Genomic DNA, 24,051 nt, shown 5'->3' on the forward strand with positions numbered 1-24,051 from the left:
GGCCCCTCGGAGCGCCCGGAGGTGAGTGGGATGGAGAGGGGGGTGAGCTGCGGGGACAGGGGGTGTCTCAGCCCCATTGGGAAACCAGGGGTTGCTCCACTGCCTTTTCTTGTTAATTCCTCGAAAGACATACTATAGACCTGAATTTAAACCATTGCTGCTGTCCTGTGCATTCAGTACTGTATTCATATTTTCTGTGTTGCTTTACCTTTCCCTCATGCTTGCTCCTTATTTTTCCAATTGCGATGAACTGATAGCTAAAGATCAGACTGCAGGGTTTGGGTGTTGTTTTCTTTCTTACTATTTTAATTTTATAAATTTATCAAAATGCTTGGTATCCTTTCCCAGTCACTGTTTATTTGAGACCTTTTGCTAGATGCCCATTGTATCTTAATTTGACATAAATGAAGCTCCTAAAGATTTTAGGAGATTTTTGTTAGTCTAGCTGTTGACAGAAAAACTTCAGAATTATATCATCTTACCCAATATGTGACCCAAAGGTAAAGCTGTCTGTTGGTATTTAATGTCAGGTATCTTAATGTTTTCTTATTAAAATCACTAATTTTCTCTTAAAGGAAAAATTCTTCATTATGAAAGCTATGTATTACAGGCTACAGCTAGTATTGTTAATGTATTTTTTAAATGTTTTTGCAAACTGGATTTATTCCATTATAAATAAAGACCCCAAACCCTGCAGATTAATCTATTCTGCCCCGGCAAGTAAATTTAATACTTTACCAGGTCAGCCTGAAAAAACAAGGTGCTCTAGCCAGGAGACTGTCTCCAAAGCATTAGCTTTTAGCTATAAATAAAGGTCAAAACCAGCTTGTCTTGGTTGGATCATTTCTCCTGTATTTTTAGATTCTATTGAGGTAGCTTCCTTAAAGACCTGTCTCATTTCCCTGGAGTACTACCAATGTCCTAAAACACCCATTGCCCTTTTTTTTCAAAGCCAGATTAACTGTTTTACTGATATTAATAACCGAGAAAGTAGAGCAGCTATTTGTCTTTATATGTTAGTGGGTGCTGGAGGTATGGTGGTACATGATAGGTCACCACACACTCGTTCGTATCTCATTTGTGGTAGTATTTTGGGAACAATGTTTAGCTAACTTTCCATGTATCTGGAAATACTTTTTACTTCCCAATTCATAGAACCATACAAGGGGAAAAAAAAGTCAGCCAAGGCAGACATAATTTGACTGTTTGCAAAGGCATCGAAAATGGTATCAGTAACATTTTTTGAAACATTGTATAGAAAGTTTGAACTTAATGTAAGAATCAAATATTGCATTTCCTCCTCTATTCCTTAGACTCTTTCTAGAGTTTGAAGAATCTTGAATTTAGTCCTCAAGGAGCAAGTTTACCTCTTCTGAAACAAAAGGCTACTTGTCTAGGGCTACACAGTAGATGTGCACTACAAGCACCCTGAAACAGAGATGCATTGTCTTGGATGATGCTGCTCATGGTGTTCAAAAGGATGTACTTCTCAGTGGTTCCTACACTCTTCCTCTGCGTTCCCTTTTCTATCCTTGTTTGTAAATAATAATCACTTGTCAAGTTCCAGATCTTGAAGTGAGTGTTGGTAACACAAATTGGCTGTGTTACCTTCTAAGTGCCTGGATTTGCTTGTAGGAATCTTGTCAAAAAGGCAGCTCATTACTTTGTTTACACCTCTGCATTCCTGTTACGTAGCGCAGGTAAGATGCATTCCTCTTCACTCACTTTATGATCAACACATTAACTTTTTGAACTTACTGTAGTAAAGACCAGTTTCAGGTATTGCTGCATGTGGAAGAGTTGGAACTGGACCTGCTCCACAGCCAGGACTGAGTACACAGCATAACCTGTTCAAGTTTGTAATGATGAAGTTTCCTGTGTCCAGAGGAGGTTTGAGAGGGCAGACCCAGGCACTGGTGCTTGAAGGTGTTCATGCCTCCTCCTCTTTGCCTGTCTCAAGACAGTTTGCTTCGTTACTATAACATTAAGCACTGAACTTACAATTAAATAGTGATGGATCATGATGACGTAGTATTTGTTTCTTTTCAGTTACCCATGGATGTATAGTCTCCACAATCAAACTGTTCCTTCCAGATGGAATGGAAGCTCGATTGCGATCAGAGTAAGAATAAGTATTCACCTGTACCAAAATTCACCTACTGTATGATGAGGATTTGATGGATAGTATGTTTAAAACCATCATGGGAGCAGTTTATTTTCCTGTGATCCTGCAAAGCAAGTAACTGAAAGCATTGTTCTTTTGCAGTCATTATGAGAAAAAAAATCTCATTTGCTTGTTGTTTTTAGTAATTAAGGCACCTATGAAGAATAAAGAAGTTCTCTAAAAGAAGAAAAAAATTCTTATGTAGTCAGGCTTTTCTGACTGGTTTACTCTACTGAAATGGGTATTAGAAACAGAAGAATATAGAGAAAAAGAAAGCAAATGAGCAAGTTCTCCTGCCCTCTTTCTTTATTTATTATTTTGGCTCCTTTAAATGCACATGGAGTCAACTAAAGTGAAGCTAATGGAAACTCAGATGAATACTGACAGCATTTTCTATGTATATGCACATTCTTGAGAAGTTTTCCAAGAGTAGTAGAAACAAAAACTTTAGCATTTTGTTTGCACTGAGTGCTAATCACAAATGACATAATTTTAGTCATCTTTCATTATCAACAATTCTATGGGGTTTATTGCTTATTTAAATATCCTTTTATCATTAGTATCCAGAAATACTTGCAGGAAGCTTTAGGGTGTCTTTGCTTGTGGGAAGATAAGTAAAAGTAAGTTATTATGGGAAATTTTCCATGTAATTGCACGTCCAAATAAGAAATAGTAAAAATGTACGATGTTAAATTTTTAGTACTGGTGAAAATGTCCAAGTACAACATTTGTGCATTTTGTGTTTACTTCCTTTTTTTTATTTTTTAGTGTTATCCATGCTCCATTGCCAAGTCCTGTTGACAAGGTAATTCAGTAATTTGCTGGTTTATGCCTTATTCAGCCACATGCTGTTTTCAGACTTGTTATAAAGGTGAAGAAATAGTGAAGTCTGTCCAGTAACATTTGGATATGTTTTCCACTGCATGTTTTTACCCAATTTAATATTTTGAGTGACACTTAAGGTAGAGAAGTAATGCAGTATTACAGTGTGTATTTGAAAGTAAGTTGACTTTTTACACTGTGGCACCTGAAACATGGCTTTGGACCAAAACCATTGATGTTAAGATAGTTAATTTCCAGGTACAGGTTGACAGACTAACAGGTCTTGCATAATTTAATACTTGATGTTCTGTGGGACCCAAGAGTAGCTCATGATCTGGTGTTTAGATAAAGTCTGTTTTCTTTATATCATGTTTTTTATGGAGGAGAAGCTGTGCTGCAGTCTGGAAAGTACTGTCATGTTCCCAAGGAAGATTGAGACCAAAGCTCTCTGCTTCTCTTGCATAGATGGAGTTGCTCACTGTAGAGTCATGGAGTCAGTACTGTCAAGTGTAATTCTTAAACCCAGTTTTGGTAATGTGGGGAACTTGTAGAAAAGCTGTTAATAGATATTCTCTTGAGAAGAGTGATCAGGAGTTGATTATTTCTCAAGTCTCTAAAAGGAAGGATTAACTTAAAAGGTTCTAATCAGAGTTTTAAACATGAAGAACAAAATTTCAAGAAACTGTGGGAACTTATTTATGAAGCCAGCAACCTGAGGAGTTTATAGACTGTGTTTAAGTTGAGATTTCAAAACAGTATGTGTGGCTTGAATCCAGGGCAAGGGCAGAAATCCTGAGGAGAGACTGCAGGTATAACTGTGGGAAAACAGTTAAAAATTATTTCAGTGTAGGAAGCCTACAATAATTAGTAAATAAATAGATTGGCTGAAATAAGCCCACAGGACAACCCCCTGCTTCTCTCCAAGTGAAGAACAGTTTGTTATTAATCAAAGATATTGCAGGTATTCCTTAAATCTGAAATTGATACTTTTAAAGGGAGATGATGATGGTGATAACAGCAGGAAATCTGCAGTCATAATATGTGTGATGACATTGAATAGGAAGCCCACGATTTGTGTTTGTTCTTGGGCTGAATGGCTTCACCTTTGTGCTGCTTGTTTCTTTTTTGTCAGTTTAGTCTCAGCTGGAACAAAAGCTTTAAACTCATTGGTGTGTTGGTGGTATAAGAACTTGTGTAGACAAACACAGTGGGGCCTAAGTCTCGAGTTGGAAAGTTCTATGATTAAAAAAAGCATAAAGAGTAACAGAACAATAAATGAAGCAAAATGCTGCTAATAGATAATCTGAAGTTTACCTTTGTGACTAGATCTAAGTGAATTTTGCAAAACCCTTCTGAGTCTTACTTATCTTTTTTTTCAGGTTGCTGCTAACACTCCCAGTATGTATTCTCAGGAATTGTTTCAGCTTTCACAGTATCTACAAGTAAGTTTCTTTTAAAGGGCATTTAGTTTGGCTGAGTATTTTTGTTCAAAACACAAATCTTATGCTGTGGCTTGCATCTGTTGGAAACTACACAGGAAGGGACAGTGCTGGCAGCTCTTCTTCCTCACTGGTATCACCAGCCTTTCTGTGCCTGCTTCTGTGTCAGTTTTAATAGGTGTGTTTTTCCCAAGATGTCACGTCACAGAAGAGTTGGACTGCAAAATGGCAGCACATTAAGTTTAATGTGTTTAATGTGTGCTGATAGGTAAAAGTAAACTCTTTAGAAAGGATGATAAAATCAGCTTTCTGGGAAAAAAATTGAAGCTTTTTTGCTGGTAAATGCTATCCAGGTTTAACTGTGTATAAGTTCTACTGATTTATTTTGCCCGATTTTGTTTGATAGTGGCAATTTTTATTTGTTCACATCAAGGCTTTTGAGATAGATACTATCTTTATACGTATTTGCTGACTTAGCAGGAAGCAGCTCATGCAGATGCTCTTTCTTGGGAAGCCAAATACATACTCACTCACCAATCTGTTCATTCTCCATATCCTGGAGTTAACGAAGATGCTCTTCTATCTTCCTGTCATAAACCAAAAATCAAACAAAAATAGGAGTTCTTGCTTGGCATTTCTCTTTCGTGACCTCATTTGAGGATGAACAGCTCATTGCATGGAAGCTGCCAAGCTGCCTTTTGGTGTCTGCAGTTTTGTTACTCAAATTATTGACAAGACAAAGTGTCTTTAAGTCTTGGAAAGAGTAACAGTGTGTTCTCAGCATGTGCAACATAGCATAAAAAATGAAGGTTTAGGAACCTGAGGTTATAGGATGGCATTTTCCAATTAAACTATCCAAATAAATTTGTGGATTCATAAAATGGAATGGGGCTTCTCATGATTTTGAGCAAGTGACAGTGTTTGCCACTCACATTTCCTTTTTTGTTGTATTTTGGGATCTTTTCTGTTACTTTTGATTTCCTGAGTTGTTCTAGCTGAACTGACTGGTGCCCTGCTCTCTTCACAGGAAGCCTTACATCGGGAACAAATGTTGGAACAGAAGCTGGCAACCCTTCAGCGACTACTTGCTGTCACACAAGAGGCTTCAGATACTAGTTGGCAGGTATCTGCAGGCATCCTTTTCCTTATGGACTGAACTATGCACTGCCATACAAATTTTAGCTGTTAATGGGGGAAAAGGCAGCAGAAATAATAAAAACTTCATGGTGGTTCTCTAAAACTGTGCAAAACACAATGTTTAATAAATGTTATGTACCTTTGAAATAGCTATCAGCAGTAAGTACTCCAACAAAATTCAGGTCTTTAAAGCAGAACTCTACTGGCACTTCATTGAGCACATGATAATTCTGAGGTGATACTTCTTTTCTTCTAGGCTTTAATAGATGAAGACAGGCTGCTATCAAGACTAGAAGTTATGGGAAATCAATTACAGGCTTGTTCAAAGGTAAGTAGCTCGCTTAAAGTTGAATGTTAGGAATGCTGAAAGGCAGCTCTTTTCAAGAGTTTTGAAAGTAGCTAGTTGTAGGAAAGCATTTGGAACATAAACTTTCCAAAATGAGCCTATGCAACTTTGATAATCTTAGTAGCAGAAAAACTGTTGATCTGCTCTCTATTTCAAGGCATCTCAGTAAGTGGCTGTTGTTTTCATTGCCCATGTCCTGTCTGATAGTCAAGTTACAAGTATATGCTCCCCTGATTGTTGTTTAGGCCATCTATGCCTGCCTTGGATTTTTATTTTATTTCTATTTCCTCTCAATTATCTACGTTATAAGTGTAAGGCCTTTCCTCTTGTAGGTTCCTGGTTTGTCCAGTTGTAGGTCTCCTAGGCTTGACATTGTCTTAGCAGTGCCCAAAAATGACCCATAAATTTCCTGGAATCAAAGCTGACCATTGAACATGTGCTACTATACATACACTTCAAAAAATAACTTGTTTGTACCCAGTTGTCTGGGCGTAAGAAGAATCAAGAATCTTTGATCGCTGATTTGTACATAACGTTTTCTTATCTATCAGGAATTGCTAAACATTTTTTAATAGAACAGGCTTTATCACAATCTAATTTATTTAATGAGCAAAATTGTAATTTATATTCTATTCTTGAATTATTTTATATGTGCAGAATCAAACAGAAGACAGTATACGAAAAGAGCTTATAGCATTACAGGAAGACAAACACAATTATGAGACAACAGCCAAAGAGTCCCTGAGGCGGGTCCTTCAGGAGAAAATTGAAGTGGTCAGAAAATTGTCTGAAGTGGAGGTATTGAAGTTTCATGCCTGGTCTCCTGGAAGTGCTGAAAATAGTTGTAACTGCTGCCATTTACATGCCTGTTTTGTTGCTGCAATTCGTCAGTATCTGTTGTACTGTGACACTTGCAGAATATTAAGTAGTAGTGTTTATTTCTTGTATTGGACAGGACTAAGATTGTTACAGTTAATGAGAAACTGTTCTTTCAGCTCCTTCCTTTCCCCCCAGTTTCAAAATTCATGAAGCTGTCTTACAGAAGTTACTGTGTGTGTGACATACATGATGGGAAAATGACATACATGCAGTAAAAAAAATACTGTAAGACCTTGTTTAAACTGTAGCATTTATAGAAACATATGCTTAACTACTTGTACAAAGTACACTGTAAAAGGAGCTTTTACAGTTAAAGTGTTGGATACTTTCTTCAAGATTTCTGCCCCTATAATATCTTGCATTATTCTCTTTTCCTTTATTTTTTTTCCTTTATCATTATTTGCTATATTCCCTTAGTTGGCATCCTGTGCATATGTAACTGCTTGGAAAAAATAGATCATTTGCAGTGTTTGGTAGCTTATTGTCTGTCTTTTGTTGTTATTTACTGCATAATAATTCTGTCTTACAGCGGAGTTTAAGTAATACAGAAGATGAATGTACACACCTGAAAGAAATGAATGAGCGGACTCAGGAAGAATTAAGGGAATTAGCTAATAAGTACAATGGAGCTGTAAATGAAATTAAAGATCTTTCTGACAAGCTGAAGGTAATGACAAAACTTCATCTGACTTTGGATAGAACTGTGATAAATGGAACAAATAAATACAGTTTAATTTCTAATGTAGCAAACAAAAAAGGCTAAGAAACTTGTTAAACAACATGTTAACAATAGAAAGACACACATCATCTTCTACATATTCTTTAGGTTCAGTTTTAATGTCATTGAAACTGTCATCAGTTAAGTAACTTCCTGAAAAGGTTCCCTCTTCATTCAGTTTGAAAGTTACCATACTTTTGGAGCTGAAATATACTATAGTATAAAATTATGTCTAGTGTAAAACTTTGTATCCAGCTGCTTTTATTTGGACTAGTAACTTTCAAGCTAAACATCTTAAGAGGAATGAAAACTAGAATTAGAAATAAATTTGCATTTCATGTTGCCTCTTTGTGCAGTTACAACACCACATAGTAATAATATGGATCATCTTCAGTCTTGCTATTAAGTTTGATATTAAACTAAATATCTAAGTATATTAATATTTAAGGTCCTTTGTGCTGGAGAACAGAATAATCACTTCATGATAAAGCCTGTTCTCCAAGAGTCTCCGATCTAGATAAATAGGAGTTGTGGACGAGGGAGGTAATGGTGTTATCTCTGGAGACCTGAGACAGTTGTTGCATTTGTCTTGGATAAATACTGGAATTGGAGCCTAGGTTCCTAGTTCAGTACATCAGTGAAATTTTTCTTTCCAAATTAAAATGTTAAATTGCTGGTCTTAAGGCAGTTGTTTCCCCAGCAATGGGTTGATCACTGATGATGATGAGTATACACAGAAGAATCAAAATTGAAACTTATTACCTTGTTTTGAGGGAGGAGACTGTTTGAAACTTATGATCTTGAGATCCAGCAAAGAAAAATGTGGCTTTCAATCAAGTTGGTCTGTATAATGTACATTCAGTTCACAAGGGCTCTTGGGTTTTGACTGAATTGAGATGCTGGGAGACTTTGGGCATTTCTTTGTTCTAGGGCCCTTTACTGTTGCTGTAACATTTATGTTCCTCAGTCAAAAAGTTAGTTAAGATATTTTGAGATTCTCTCAGTCTACCTGAAGTGAACTGCATATAAAAGTAATAGATTTTGATTTTTTTTTTCCTTTATCTGATTAGAAAAAAAAGTTACTTATGTACGTTTAGTTGCATAAATGTCAAGAAGATCTATTCTTCCACATGTTAATTTTTTAACATTTTTAAAAATCTTTTTGAGCAGGTAGCAGAAGGAAGACAAGAAGAAATCCAACAGAAAGGACTGGCTGAGAAAAAGGAATTGCAGCATAAAATAGATGAAATGGAAGAAAGAGAGCAAGAGCTTCAAGCAAAAATAGAAGCTTTGCAGGCTGATAATGACTTCACCAATGAGCGGCTGACTGCTTTACAAGGTTAGTCACTAGCGGGGAAGGAACTTTGATTATTTGTTTTTCTTTTTATCTGTGAAATACCTTTATCTTGGACTTCTGTTTACAGTACGGTTAGAACACCTTCAAGAGAAAACTCTTAAAGAACACAACAGCTTAGGTAGGTGTGATCAGTTTCTTGTTTCAAGCTGGTTTCCGGATTTGCTGTTCAGTTACTTTTGTTATGATAATCTTGTAGTCTCGGTGTCTGGTGGAAGAGTTCCTATTCCCAGTTATCCCGGTAAGGAGCTCTCCTGGACTGGTGGTTCCGTGTCGGGGCAGGGCCAGCAGAGGGCGCTGCTGCTGCGGGTGTTTACTCTGGCCCGGGGCCCGAGGCTTGGAGGGGACATAGAAACATTAGATTTTAAAATACTTTTTAATCTATATATGCACATATATATGTATGTAATAGGCAGTAATTCTTTGGAGTTAATAAACCTCTTAGACGTTTGAACAAACAGCAACGTGATCTGTTGTAGGAAACACATCAAACTTTGCCTGGTTTGTCTGATAAGGTGCTTGTGAGGAGGTGGTATGAAAAGCCAGGTACATTTCAAAATGCTGTGTTTATAAAGAAACAAAACCCAAAACATTTTTCTTGGTTCCAAAAATAATGCCCTTTCTTAATCCTAGGCATACAAGTTGACGACTTCATACCTAAAATTAATGGGAGCACAGAGAAAGGTAGTGTATCTGAAGGCTACCTTTTGTCTTATGGTTGATGTTTGAAGATGAAAAAATTCAAAATGTTCTCTAAAGTTTTGCTTGGAATTATTTCTCTTTGAAATGAATTTGTCCACTCCTGACCAGCTTTTTTTTTTTTTTTTTTTGCTTATGCTTCCAGTCCAACAATTCCAGGTACCCCCTTTATAATACAGTAGGTTATAGAATGTCTGAAGCTAATTCCTCTTTGTTATACCAGCTGGCCCGTTTTATTACCTTGGATTTGTGAGGCAGTTTTATTATAAATATTTCTAATTGAAAGATGTTAGCTCACAAAAAAGTAGATATCAATTCCCAGTATCGATTAATGAGTTGGATATTTAATTAATAATTGAAGAAAAACGATCCCTTTTTATTTGTATGCATTAAAAAATAAAGGCTATGAATCCATCAGTGTATCTTCTCTTGTAATGTCTGGTATGTTGGAACTTTGTCCAAATTGCTTATGCTTCCAGTCACAGTGTTGTTGGAAAGTTCCGTAAAATACAACAAAACAACTTGGAGGCTTTGGAGGCTGTCCTTGTTTGTTGGGGTTCTTTTTTGTTTGTGATAGGCTGTCACTGGAATCAGGAGGTGTCTACTGAATGAATGATGTCAGGGTTGTGGCACAAGAAAGTGAAGAGCTCATTGATTGTTTTTCCTTTTAATTTTCCTTTGCAACACATAGACATACAGTATTTTTCTAGTGAAGTTGGGTATGCTAAGTAAAGTCAGCAAAACCTATTTTTTTTATAACGTAAATATGAAAAAAGTGAGTATATAAAATTTATAAATAGTGGAAACTAACTTTTTAAAACTCAGGAGTATCTTTATGTGAAACAGGAATTAATACAACTTGATCTAAGTGATAGGGTTTTTTAGAGGCCAGTTAGTTAAAGCCAAATAGTTTAGCTCATGTGTCTTAATGTACACGAAGTTTTTTGAGTGAAATTGTCCAATATCACATGTAGCAAAAAATATTCCAGTTATGATTCCAGATTGTTTAATTGGCTGAGATGTATTTATCCTCTTATGTAAATTTTAATTCTTTCCTTGATGTAGCTTGCTTCTACAATCTGAGGAATGGTGGTAGGATTGGTTTGAAGGTTCGGGGACCTATATAGAGAACTCATGGTTTTAACCAGTATTCACAGTGTTTAAGGATTACTGTTTTTGTATTTTTGAGACAGAATTTTGAAGCTCCATATGCATATTTGTAAGTTAAGAGGTTCTTAACTAGGGAGACCAATAGCAAAATCAAAAGTTAATCATGACATAACCTCATGGCTGGTCCTTATTGGGACCAGGAGGAGAGATCTGTTAAACACCTACAGGAACTGTACCAAAACCTCCCCTAAATCTTCAGAGTGCTGGTTGCTCTAAGCGTCTTAGCATTTTAGGCCCTTAGCTGTGGTGCACACTGAGGTTGGCAAGCAGGACACTCAATATTTGTTCCTAGTTCTGTAGACTGCCATGAGATTTTATTTTTATATAGATTGATCCATCTTGTTGATGCATAATTTTAGGTTGGTAATAGCTTAATATTTGATAGAATGGTTAAGAAATGAGTCTACTTTTCTTTTTTTTTAAACTAGACCTAATTTGAAACATATAGTAAAAGGTGTTGAGCTCTGACTTCAAATATAAATTATTTCATAGAGGAATAATTTATAACATCATACTAGACTTGATTTTTTTAAAGAAACAATTTTTGTTTGTTTTAAAATTGTTGGTAGGAATGTCATGTGAGTTTTTTAAGTACTGATACCTTTTACAAGTCCAAATTTTAAAATTGCACATTTAAAAATCATTATGTGATTATAACAAATATCATTATATCACTGAAACTCACTTTTTTGGTCGAAGTTGAAGAAGCAATCCCTTTTGGACTTATTTTGGATTGTATAAGAGTCAGTGTCATCTGAATGGATGTGTGACAAGATAGATTCCTCCATTCTATAAGTAACAGTGGAACTAGTGCTTAAACCTGGAAGTTTTAGGAAGCTGTTGGCCAAGTTATTTCTCTTTGAGTACAGACAACATATAACTGCTCATTCAAGTTCTCTTTCTGTGTGTTTATACAATCTATCACCTTGTTTGTCATGCACATACCATGCTATTTCATTATTCTGTATTTTAGCATAGTTTTTCATTATTCTGTCAGTTGTACATTTTTCTGCATCTCTGCCATACCTGATCCATCCCCGTTTCTCTGGCATTTTACAGCTTGCTGCCCTGTGTTCTCTTCATGACAGTCTGTGCCTTTCTGCATCTTCCGGTCCCTTATGTAGCCCTTGTGTGACAGATGGGCAGTTATTTGCTCTGCCAGATTTTGGATTTTGTTCTCTTAAAAGCAGCAGGAAGCAGTTACTGTTGGTTTTTCATTGGGGTTTTTTTGCTGTGTAGTTTTGCATTATTTTAGAAGAGCTAAGAATTTTGGGTTTATAATGCAGATTGAGCAACTTTGGGAATTTAAGAGGAAAACTGTAAACCCCATGTAAAATCAGTATGCTTTTTAAAATTCCTTTTGTCTCTCGTTCTCTCAAAGTATGTGCACAGGCACACTACCTGGCCATGACAAGAATAATGATTTTACATTACTTTTTTTCTGTGGCTGTAGCAGCCAAGAGTTGTATTCAGAGTAGAGGAACTAAGAACTCATAGCCTCTCCAGAGGCTTTTCATAAAAAAAGTGTATTAGAGGATAATGGTTAGGCATTCATTTTCTCTCATTGCACATCTGGAAAAGCTGGTGCAGAAGAGAGGAACTTGTTTGTACATCAAGCCCCTGATAAAAGTTGTGTAGAACTAAGTTGTTTCAAAAAGTGGTATTTTTCTCAGTGTGTTGCACCACACCTGGCTTTCATCTTTAAATTTTGTGAGCCATATATTACATAAAGAAAGATATGAGAAATTTGTATATGATCACTTAGAGGACCAGGTAAAAATGGAGAAAAAAATAAAAAGGGAAGTTTAAATATGGAAAATAAATTTTAGAGCCTGGTGCTGTTTTTTAAAAGCTCTGTCCTTGTGGGTTAAAAAAAAGTTTATAGAGTAACTTTGAAATATAGTAAAGCTTAGTTTTGCAGTTGAGCTTCTGATGTCAGAGCTAATGATTGAACAATTTGGTTAGAATGTACCATATTCTGCAGCTTTGTACTGATGACAGCCTTTTCACACTGCTGGACTCTTGGTCAAACGATTTTTGAGGTTCTTCAGAAAGGAAGTGTTTGCACCTTGAAGAGATGCAGGAATTCTGATGGAGTTGGGAGCTGAACAAGAACTTGAGTAGACTTGGGAATGGAGCCCAGTTTTAGGAACTCTGCTGCAGAACTGTCTTTTCAAAGTGAAACTGTTTAAAAAGTGTAGGGAGATATTCAACAACACTTTTAAAATAGAGGGTATTAGATATGAAGAATCAACATGAAGACTAATAAAAAACTTAGAAAATACCCTTTTAAAGCTAATAAAAATTCTGAAGAATATAGGTTAAAAACGTGTGTCTTTTGAAAATGCAGTTGAAGTACTTCTTTCTTCTGATCAGTTCAAAAGAGTAATCTATTTCCTAGTATCCCTCAGACATCATTTCAATTTCATGTCTTGTCTGCTTGCATATTAACTCAGATTTGATTCAAAAGTCCATTGTGAGTACACTGACAAATATTGTTAATATGCCTTTCAAATTTTTTGTTGCATCAATTTGAAAATGATAAGAAGATGTAAACTGAAGTGTTTCTTTCTCTACTAGAGCACTTTCTTTCAAAGAGTGGAGGGGACTGCACTTTTATTCATCAGTTCATAGAATGTCAGAGTGAGTACAAGAGTGTTCACATTTGCTTTAAAAACAACAGAAAACACAGAAAAGGTGGATGAAACCAGAATTTATCACTACTATTTAATATTTCTGTAGTAGCAGAAATTTTCTAAGTGCACAATTGTGGCATTGTGGTGTTACACAGATGTCTGGTAGAAGAAGGAATAGGATATCTTAGCTCTTGCAAAGTGATGGTCACGTTGTCTCTTCTTCTCAGTTCATCCATTTTTGTGCCCTGACCAACAAAAGGGTGTTATGTTGCCACATGATGTGTAAAACTGAGTGTAATTTTTCACCTGTTACAAATTAAGTTGAAAGCCTTTCAGTTTAAGCAAATATCACAGGCAGAAGGACAGACATGAGGTGCCTTTTCACATATCTATAATTTGTCTGATAACTAAAGGCCTTACACATTCTCCAATTAGTTGTAATGAAGAACAAAAGGGAAAACAAGTCCATAGTTTGTATGTGGAAATCCAAGAGACTGTTAAGAAAAACAGAAAATTGCAATACCAATCTTTCTAAAGAGGTGTTATTCTGGAATGTGAAATGTGTTTTTCAAAGCAAATGACTTTTGAAAATGAGTAATGAAACAGCACTGTCTGCACATGTATAATTAAGGAAAAACTGAAGATGTTAATACCTTTTGCCTACCAAAAGAAAAATATCATTAGAATGAAGAGAAGCAAAGTGCTACTAAACTTCAAAAAAACCCAGAGTTTGTAGAACTTATGTACGTAAAATTGAGCAGAGAAGCATTTAGAAGCAGAAATAAGACAGTAGTATCTTTTTTTGACATTATGCCCATTGGACTCTTTCCTCTCAAATTTTCACGAGGAAGTTTAGCAGACTTGTTTGATTTTACTTCTTGTGATCCAGATTGCAGTGCCATAAACCGAATGACGTGATACTGCTAATGTTTGTCAAAGCAAATTTAAACTTTATTTATTTAAAAAATGTTTATTTAAAAAAATTAATGACTGCTAGCTGTCTTCTGTCAGGCTGCAGTTTAAAATAATTCTAAATTTTGCAAAGATCTTATATGAATCATCTTTGATCAGTACGTAAAAATGAAGTTAAATGTTTGAGTAAACTTTTTTTGTCTAGACTGAACATGAGGAGCACACTGTGTGATATTCAAATACAAATTGGTTGCCTGTTTGCATTGTTTGGATGTTAGCTGAACCAATTTTGACAAAACCTAGATTAGTATCACTTCGGCAAACTAAATGTGATCAGTCTTGTCACTATTGAGAAGGAAAAGTGATCAACAGTATCTAGTAAAAGATTTTAAGATATAAAAAAAGTACTAAGAAGGGTAAAATTAAGATCAGTGTATTTATGCCTACCCTTTCTCGAGACACTGAAAGCTAAGAGTGAAGACACTGCAAGGCCTCGCCTGCTTCACTTTTAAAAGAATGAATATGAGTTCAAAAGGGTTCAGTATCTTGTATTTTTTATGACAGTCTAAGTTTTTACTCTCACATCAAGAAAAAATCCAAATCATTGGCTCTTGTATTTCTTCTTGGACCGAAAGTTTGCCTTTTCCGCATTCAAATGTGTTTAACTAGGCCTCACAATATCATGAGGTTAAAAACTGCAAACTGTACAATATATTCTTTATCTTTTGTACGTAAATGCTACCCTTCAGTCCTACTCCTATTCTTTGCTCTGTGTAGCATCAAGGGTTGGGAACTCCTGGGAAGAAAAAATACAGTTCCAGAGATTGTCAGGAACTCAAGTTTTAAGGTACACAGAAAATAGTGTAGAATAATATCATAAAGATTGGCAATACAGAGAGAATAAATAGTTAATCATGTGGTAGTATGTTGGGGTTTTGCCCAGAGATTTAAGTATTGAGAGAGGAGCAGGTTTATTATTTAAACAATAATAATACAATAAAACTCCCAGAAACCAGATGGCTTGTAAAATCCTGCTTCTGCAGGTTTTTAAAGATATTTTGTAATTATTTTTATTTTTTAAGCACAATGCGCTCACAATATCATCCAGTAACGTGTCCTGATGTGTAACATCTGTGGAGTGTTATGAAATCTGGCTCTGAATGATCTGGGAAGTCTGTTACTTTCTGATCATTACATCCAGTTCACTTGTTGCTCATTCCATAGTGGTTTTTTAGTAACCACTGGTGAAAATCAGTGGTATCAACAGCAGAAGTCACGGTGCTTCTTTTTGACTAGTACATGATATGCATTATTAGCAAAAATGTGATGATGTATAGACCAAAGTAAGATTTGTTGCCCTGCTAGATTCCTGTCTTTCACATCCAGTCTAATCCTTCATTTGTGTCCTGATTTTTTTCCCTTACTTTGTGATTTTTGCATTTGATTTTAAATGCAAGTCTACTTTTTTTTTCTTTTCACCAAACTGATTTTTGCAAATTTATTAACTGTAGTTTTTTGATGGATTGATTGGTTATTTTTGACTTTTACTTTGGACCTGCAGGTGTCAAGTAAAGTTAAAGCTGTTTAGTATCACTTTTTTCAGATGGTTGGAAATTTGTATGTTGAGGGACAGGTTTTTTATTGGTTTTCAAACCTGGCCTTCTTCAAAACTATTTTGATGCCAAAATACAGATATAGAGGGGCCATGTTACTTAAGTGATAATTTTAATGTTAACAGATCTTAGCTATTATATTGCACATAGTGATAGGCAACCCAAATCTAAAATGGAGTTCTTAAATTGAAAAGATAATAAATGCCTAAAAACCTAAAGGAAAGCTGGCTTTAAGCTGCATTCATCAGCAAAAGGAAATATGAATTATCTTAGAAATGAACTGAAAGCTTAACTTCACAGCAGATTGTATCAGTAAAAACATTAGTTGTATGCATCTCTGTGCTTTCTGCTAAGTAGGGAGTGGATTGCATGAAAGCTAAAATTCTTTTGTGCCAGAAATTAAAGATAGGATCCTCACCCTAAATTATATTTTGGTAGCCAAGACTGTACGTCTTGATCCAGGGAAAACACGGATTTAAAAATAAATTGGGTTTATGAAGTTTTCTGAAATAGTAAAATAAAAAAATGCAGGGATTTGAAAGAGATGTTATAAAGAAGACATCTCTTTAGCTTTTGCTTTCTGATTGTTGTCTGGATTCTGCCATTTTTAGTGACTAGGGTGGTAACAGTGAAAAATAAAATTCTGTGTAGTTTGGTGATACTAACATCCAATTTTCTGTGTATTCTCTAAATACACACCAGCATGCTGAAATAAACTACCTTTTTGTTGGCTTATGCCATATATTAATGGTAGCGTTATTGAAACACAGAGAATGTTCACTCATTCTGGAAGTTAGGAGAGGTGTCAGTCACCAAGTGCAAAACACTGACTGTGCCAGCTTTGGGTCAGGCTGGGCAAAGGGACTTGTGTGCTGCTGCTCGAGGTCTTGGCTGAAGAAACAGTGCCAAGGAGACACCTTTTGTACAAATGGTGAAATCAGTAATGGACACTAGAAAGCAGTAAGCCACCACAGAAACAAAAAAAACCTAAAGAAAACATGCCTGCAATTTCTTTTAGTCATGGAAATGGAGTGTAAAGAGCTGCTGCAAAAGTTAGTTTGGAAAACATCTGTGCCAAGGAGGGTAGTCTGTGTTTTGTATTGTAATTATTCGGGGTTTAGCAGTTACTGAATTGTGAAAGCTAACAGATCTATCAATTCATAATGCTAAATTTTCCTCTGTAAGCTGATTATAGAAGCCTATTTTAAGCTAGCAGCCTAGCATGGTTGAGGTGTTACCCCTTCAGATCAAGCAGTTGAAAGCTACTTGCTTTTGCATTCAGCTGGTTTTTTCAGATCTACAGGGAGAATTCCTCAGCTCTTTCCTTGCTGCCTTCCCTTCCACCTGTCTTCCAGCTACAGCTGAGTCCTGGAATTATCGTATATGAAGACTTTTGTTTAGATTTATTTTATTTTAAAATGGAAGAGGACTCATGATATCACTCGAGCTCCTGACTTGTGGCTGCCAGTAACTTGATTCCTTCCACGGTGCCTTTCTCAGTGTAGGCACAGTCATTCTCACCAGCTCTGAGGAACTCGAGGCTGTTCTGAACTTGGATGATGAGTGATCTCTTACAGTTGCTTGAGACCTAAAGCCAGTCCTGAAAATCCAGTGTTGTGTTCTGTGTATTTCTGAAACAGTATTAGTAAAATATTACACTAACGCAGGATAATTTTTGTTGATAAAAGTAGGTGGAGGGAACATCTGGTTTAGACTGCTTTATCTGGCTGTGGGGGAGGGTAGAGGACGGAACAAGCTTTTGGTCATGAAAACCCGACTTCAGGGCTTTTTGTCTGGAAGCTTGTATGCCATCTATGGTTGTAAAGGATATCTCCTCCCAGATCTTGTCCTGCATCTGTCCTTAGATTGTCATAGTTACAGCAACGTGCCGTCAGAGTAATCTTCGAAAATACTTGAAGCTGGAAATTCTGACTAAAGTTATTTCATTTATTTTTTTTATGTTAAAAATTTGAAGTGGATTTACTGTCATCCAGCTTCCTTAGTCTGAACTCTCCTGTTTGTGCTGTTCATTCAGCCTTCTCTGTGTCTCAGTTACCTGCTAACAGCACATGGAGTAACCAGCAAACTGCATTCCCTGCCTGAGTATCAGGGATCTGGGAGGGAGAGCACAGAGGGGAGGCAAAGGCAGCTTCAAGCCTGATATTTGAGGGACTAACAGCTTTTACCGTGGTCAAAATCTACTGCACAAAACCTGCAAAATCTACTGCACAAAAACCGAGGACTTGATCTGTAAGATGGGACCCTCAATAATTCTGTGTTGGCATCACTTCTTAAGGAGTTTGAAATAATGAAATCTCATCTGAAAAAAGAAGTGAATTATTCAGTAGTTTTTTTAGTGTCTTTGATTAATCCAATCCTGTTCTTCCCTTGGTGTTCTTGTTTACCTTCATGTCCTAGCAGCAGTTAGGATGCAGTTAGCCATCTAGTCTCAAATTCCACTTCTAGGGTTTTTGTGCACCTCACATACATGGAGTAGATTTCCCTAAAGTAGACTTTTTATAAAAACTCCATTTTTCGTGAACCTGAATGTGATGCATTCCTGATTTTTTGAAGGTTTGTGTAGCTCTTTTGAAAGATTTCAACAAAGAAGGGCTATTTCTGTGTACCTTTCACAGGCACTGTTAAAAGCAATTGTGATGTGGAGGAGACTTCTCTACTGCTGTTTTATTGTGGTGCATTTCTACATTTCTGCTGTTTTGGGTGGATGTCTGTTTCAGGCAACCAGCTCTTCAAATTCCTTTTTTGATCACAAAACTTGAGAAATACATTAATTATTTGTTGCTTCCTATTAGATTTTTTTTTAAAGTACATAAAGTTAATTTTTCTAAATTCTCATTAGTGACCTGCAGCATTATGTAAGTTAATAAGGAGAAATAATTATGCACTGTATCACAAAGTTCCAGTAGGCTTGTGTGCTCTGTTTCATTATTCTGTACCAGAATAAAGTTTTTGTTCAAGCCTGAGTAGGAAGTAATATTATCAGCTTTTAATTTGGTCATGGAATGTACTCTATGTAGATGCGTGCAGGGAAAAGCTGGTTAAATTTGAGCTCGGAAAGTAACACTTATTTTGTTTGGCAGACAAGATCATAGATGAAGGACATCTAACCAAAGTGGAAGAAACAAAGCTTTTGAAAGGTTAGACTTCTGGATTATTTAACTGTTTTTGAAGCATGCTTTTTCTGTCACTCAGTGCATGTTCTGTGTTAAGCCAGCAGTTTGAGTTTTGATTGAATATGCATTTGAGGAGAAATTCAATAAAGGGGAGGGAAATTGTTTGCTGAATTCTACTCCAAATACTATTGCAGGGTAAAAAGATTTAATGGAAACCATTTTTGAAGATGGAGTGCATGAAATGCTAGTCTCAATATTGACTTAGTTCTTACCTGAATATTCATTAAAAATATATATATGTAATAATTCTTATAAATTCAATTCAAGCTTTAATGCCTGCATGAATTCCAAACAGGATTTTGGTTTTGTTATAGGGCTACATGGAAATAATGTTCGGTGTAATGTTTGGTGTAATTTTAAGTGTTAAATAAAAGTGTATTTTAATTCGACTATTTTCTAACTTACACCCTCATAACTCTAAAATAAGTATTAACTTCCTAAATGTGTCTTTTCCAAATAAAATGTATCTGTGCATCTCTAACTCTTTTCTCTAATGTGTAAAGCAAGTTAAATTAAAGGAGCCAATTAGAAAAGACTTACCTTGTCAAGGAACAGTTATCCTAACCCTATAATGCCAAGGTCAGGAATGCTGCAAAGTGTGCAGGTCAATATTTCCCGTGTATCTAATAATGTACAATTGTTTGCACTTGCAGGATCACGCCTCTCTTGCAGCTTTTTATTGATGTCTAGCCATACTGCCTCATTTCTTTACCCTCTGTCCTTCCACAAAGTGTTGTTGTGTTGAATAAATGTTAGTTTGTTAAAAGGTCCAGTGTTTTAGAGATACTTATTTTGTCTTCTCTTCCTTTAATGCACAGAGTAGCACCTTTAACCCCTTTCTGTATGTGAGGAAGCTATAGACAAGGTGCCATATTTGGCAAAAGAATGCATACAATAACTGTAACGTAATACTTGCATGCCCCTTCCATTGCAAAGCCCTGAGCTATTTTTAGTGTTTGGTAATATATTCTAACTCATCAAGTATGATGTCAACACATTTTAATATACTTTATCACTTCGGCTATATTTATTCAGCTCCGTTTTATTATGGGAAATAGGAACAACTGCTGTGATATAATACAGTACAGGAAGGGGGTTTGTGCTTACGACTCTGGTTCCAGAATAGGAAGCAGGTTTCTAATAATTTGTCTTTTTGACTTCTGCTGCTTCACATGTAGAACTGGTGCATCTTTCCTCTGGTGCCTAATCTTTTGTGCCTTGTTTCAGAGGGAGGAGGACAGGAGGGAGGAAGATGCTGGTGTACCGAGGGTGGTTGGGAGGGAAGTATATAAGGGGGAGCTGTGGGAGAGAGAATTAATTCAGTGGTTGGAGCTCGTACTGTTCCTCCCATTTTGCACAGAGCAGTATTTCTATGGATGCCCAGATATGGTAAAGTTAGTTGGAAATGGATCTTGCTCAGCTTAGTGCTTCTGGATCGACCACTAATATAACTGACATGGGTGAGGCTTTTAGGTTATACTTTTCTGAATAGTTTAAAAAAGAATGTATTACTTGGTTTAGTAATTATTGCAGTTTTAATGACAGTCCTTTGAGCTTGATTCTATATGATAATGTAAAATGTTTTGATTTGTAACATCTTTAGATATTAGTTTAAAACCTTATTCCTAAAAATAAGAAAGATCCCTTTTTGTTTTAGCAAAGAACCACCCCCAAAGATTAAGTTTTTAACTACAGCAATCATGATGAACTTTGAAGTCTGCTAAAATCATGGGAGTTGTTTGGAATAACTGCCAGGTCTGAACCTCTAATGTGCTTTAACTGTACAGGTGCTTTTTCCCTTCCTCTTCTCCAGTTATTTCGGTTGCGTTAGGATGGGAAGAGTCTGGCTCTTCATCAGCTGCTTTGTTGTACCTGCTGCCTTCTGTTTCATGTATAAATAGATGTTAATCTGACACAGTTATAGAGAACGCTTCATGTTAGATGAAGAAAACTTCAGGGGGTTTTTTTTCTGTTAACCTGTCCATGTTCTGTCATGTGGGTTTCCTTATGTAGGTGCACAGGTTGTCACCAGTTTCCACTTACTTAGTTTTGGAGAAATTTAGTTCTGTGTATTCTCTCATTGTTTGAAAAGATGTCTCATTACCCCTTTGGTTTTTGCTTATTTTCATACACTAACCCTATTGTATAGCACGATTTATTTATTGATGTGCTTCTTTCTTCGTGTGTCCTGGTACTTCATTGTTGCATGTATGTTATCGACATGTGGTGAAATTACTTGTGTTCTCTGTGCTTTTCTCCATGGATGGTAGAAGTCTGTGTACTGGGAATGCTGTATTGACCCCTTTTTTATATAATATCTCTGCCTGGAACTTGAGACTCAGAGGAAACCTCTGTTAACCTGCAGGTGGGCAGCAGTGCTGTCAAAGCGAGGCTCCGAATAGGCAGCCAAGAAAGATTTCATTTTGCATAACCTCACCTGCATGTTAGTGACAGTTCCTTGCTGACAGACCTGCTGGGTTAGCCCACATACAGAGATGGTGTGTCCTTTTTTGATGGACCCATCAGAACTAAACCAGAATTGTTATTTAAGACAAATTTTTAAAAGTATATTTCAGTCACGTATAATATTTAGACTTTGAGTCAGGGGTGATTCTGTTTGGGAAAAGGATGCACTGGTGTAATTAAATCCCCTCATTTTTTGAAAATATGTGATCTCCACTAAAAATCTAGAACTGGGAAAAAAAGCCCAACAACAAAAAAAAAACAGCAATCCAAAAAAAACCAAAACTGTCTGGCTTCACTAAGCTGTATTATATATGAACAGATACTTCATGAAGGTTTTTTTTTTTTTTGGTGGAAAGAACATACACTGCTGCTTTCTCTTTATACAATTTAAACTGAAAATTCTTTCTAGGAATTAGTGTATTAATTTAGATTGCTGTGATTCTTTAATGGTTCACACCACACTTCTTTTGAACAGTACAGTATGTACAAGACTTGTTGTTATTATTTTATTTGTCCAAAATACTGAGGCACAGTTTTATTCTTAACAGCAGTTTCTTTCTAACTTGCTACAGTATCTGCATTGTTCTAGTCTTCTTTTCTTATTTGTTTGCTGATTGAATCAGCTTTTCCACAGTTCCAGCTGGCAAGAACACAGCATTAACCCAAGTTCAAGCTGTGCACGAGGCAGTTGCATCCCCTGTTAGAGGCTAGGCTGGGTTAATGACTCCGGGGATGCAGAATCCATTTTAGCCCAGACTTGCAAAGAAATAAGCAAACAGCAGGTTTTTAACTGTTTCTTGAACCAAGTCGTTTTCTATTGACATTTAGCAGTAGTTTGGTGTATAGGAGAAATTATGAACAAAGCATTGATTGATTGTAGTTGCTTTTCCTTGTCTTTTGCAGAGAACCAAGCACGAGTCAAAGAATCGAACGATTTGTCCGACACCCTTAGCCCAAGCAAGGAAAAAAGCAGTGACGACACTACAGGTAAGAGTTTAACTGAGATTTCTGTAACCTCAAATTGGTTTGAATTAAATCTAGGTAATCAGGAGTATTTTCTGAAAAGAATGGAGTGTATTATGCAGAGTCAGATGCAAGCTTAGAACAGGATTGTCTATTTTGCGGCTTCATAATTCAGCTCATGTAAATTGAGAACATAAAAGCTTCTCTCCATGTAAAGAATGTGTATATGAGAACTGTCTGCAGTCTGCCTGCTCTCTGAAAGGTGTGGGGTTTTTTTTTAGATGCTCAAATGGATGACCAAGATCTAAATGAACCTATTGCTAAAGTAGCTCTTCTAAAAGGTAAACAAATTCACTTCTGCAACTTTAGATGCATAATCCGTATATGTAATCTTTTTACCTACCTGGTTTTTATCAAATGTGCATTAAAGTAGAATGCTGGAATTCAAAGATTTTAATCATGTAGTATAAAGAGTTAAATTTAAATATCAGTAATGACTGCTTTGGGCGATGTGATGTAAAAGCACACTTTTGAGTGTTGCTATAGAAATAATCTGTGTATAGAGGTAATCTCTGCACTCACCAACGCTATTCTAGGAATTTACATGTTATAACTTTGACTTGAGAAGTAGAGTCAGCACACATTTAAAACTGATAGCTGTGGAGAGGAGGGATTCTTCCATCACTGACATTTTTCAAGTATTGTCAAATTTTACTTGCATAGCTTCCATCACTGTCAGAAATGCTTCTGTTAGTTTGCATCTGATGGGTTAATCAAAACAAGATCTTAGATTTTCTTTTTAACACAATCAAGATTTGAAGTTTGTGTTATAACTGTAGTTAGAATGATTGCTGAGGCTTAGCTTTGAGCTTCATTGCTATAAAAGTAAATTTTTTTGCATTGAAGACATATACTTAAAACTTAATTAGCAAGCAGATATTTACATATTCATTAGCTGAAAATTTTTGTGGCATATTAATCAGTTATTACATTTAGCTTACTGAAAATAATTTTATGCTTCTTTAAGAATTAGACACTCGATAAGATCTGTAAAATTATGCTCCTACTGGGATCACAAATAAAAAAAAAAGTCACAGTTCTTTGTGATTCAGAAAGACAGGAAACCATAACGGAACGTAGGAGACCTGTAAAAGAGCTTTTTCTGCAATTGTTTACACTCCCTAATTTTACAACAGAAGGGCTTCCAAAAATTGCACAAATTACTTTTGCTGTTTGGCAACATGTATAAAATTGAGTGTGATATTTCCCAGTGGACATCAGTTCAGCAAAATAGTTTAGAAAGGAGTGTTTGAGATACTGGGCATGTTCTGTTTGGGGTTTGCTCTAATATCTGCAACTAATAGCAAGTATATTCAGTGACTTCCTATGCTAGAAGGTAGAACTTGATAAAGTTGTTTGTAGTGATTATAATAGTCGTTCTTTTGGTTATAAAATTGAGGTTGGCAGCAACTTTTCCACTTGAGGCTATTTATGGGCATTCCTATTTAGCTCTCACAAACCATTAAAAAATATCTGTGC

The 24,051-nt window shown here is 36.1% G+C and overlaps 1 protein-coding gene across 36 annotated transcripts in view; it reads left to right on the forward strand.

The window, feature by feature from the left end:
• Nucleotides 1-24,051, forward strand: part of SLMAP (sarcolemma associated protein) — an 83,795-nt gene that overhangs the window by 36,903 nt on the left and 22,841 nt on the right. For 6 of the 36 annotated variants that reach the window (XM_017732478.1, XM_008632208.2, XM_008632207.2 and 3 more), the window contains exons 3-15: nt 2,050-2,122; nt 2,933-2,969; nt 4,366-4,428; nt 5,453-5,548; nt 5,819-5,890; nt 6,566-6,706; nt 7,317-7,454; nt 8,676-8,844; nt 8,930-8,980; nt 9,493-9,543; nt 18,991-19,047; nt 22,453-22,536; nt 22,794-22,853. In XM_017732478.1, the coding sequence (XP_017587967.1) occupies nt 2,050-2,122; nt 2,933-2,969; nt 4,366-4,428; nt 5,453-5,548; nt 5,819-5,890; nt 6,566-6,706; nt 7,317-7,454; nt 8,676-8,844; nt 8,930-8,980; nt 9,493-9,543; nt 18,991-19,047; nt 22,453-22,536; nt 22,794-22,853 (1,092 nt within the window). Of the gene's footprint in view, nt 1-2,049; nt 2,123-2,932; nt 2,970-4,365; nt 4,429-5,452; nt 5,549-5,818; nt 5,891-6,565; nt 6,707-7,316; nt 7,455-8,675; nt 8,845-8,929; nt 8,981-9,492; nt 9,544-13,308; nt 13,372-18,990; nt 19,048-20,389; nt 20,544-22,227; nt 22,332-22,452; nt 22,537-22,793; nt 22,854-24,051 lie in introns of those variants that run through there. The other 30 variants (XM_017732475.1, XM_017732474.1, XM_017732483.1 and 27 more) reach the window with 16 other exon arrangements.

The sequence above is a fragment of the Corvus brachyrhynchos genome, unplaced genomic scaffold (assembly GCF_000691975.1).
Source record: "Corvus brachyrhynchos isolate BGI_N302 unplaced genomic scaffold, ASM69197v1 scaffold4, whole genome shotgun sequence".
Lineage (NCBI taxonomy): Eukaryota > Metazoa > Chordata > Aves > Passeriformes > Corvidae > Corvus > Corvus brachyrhynchos.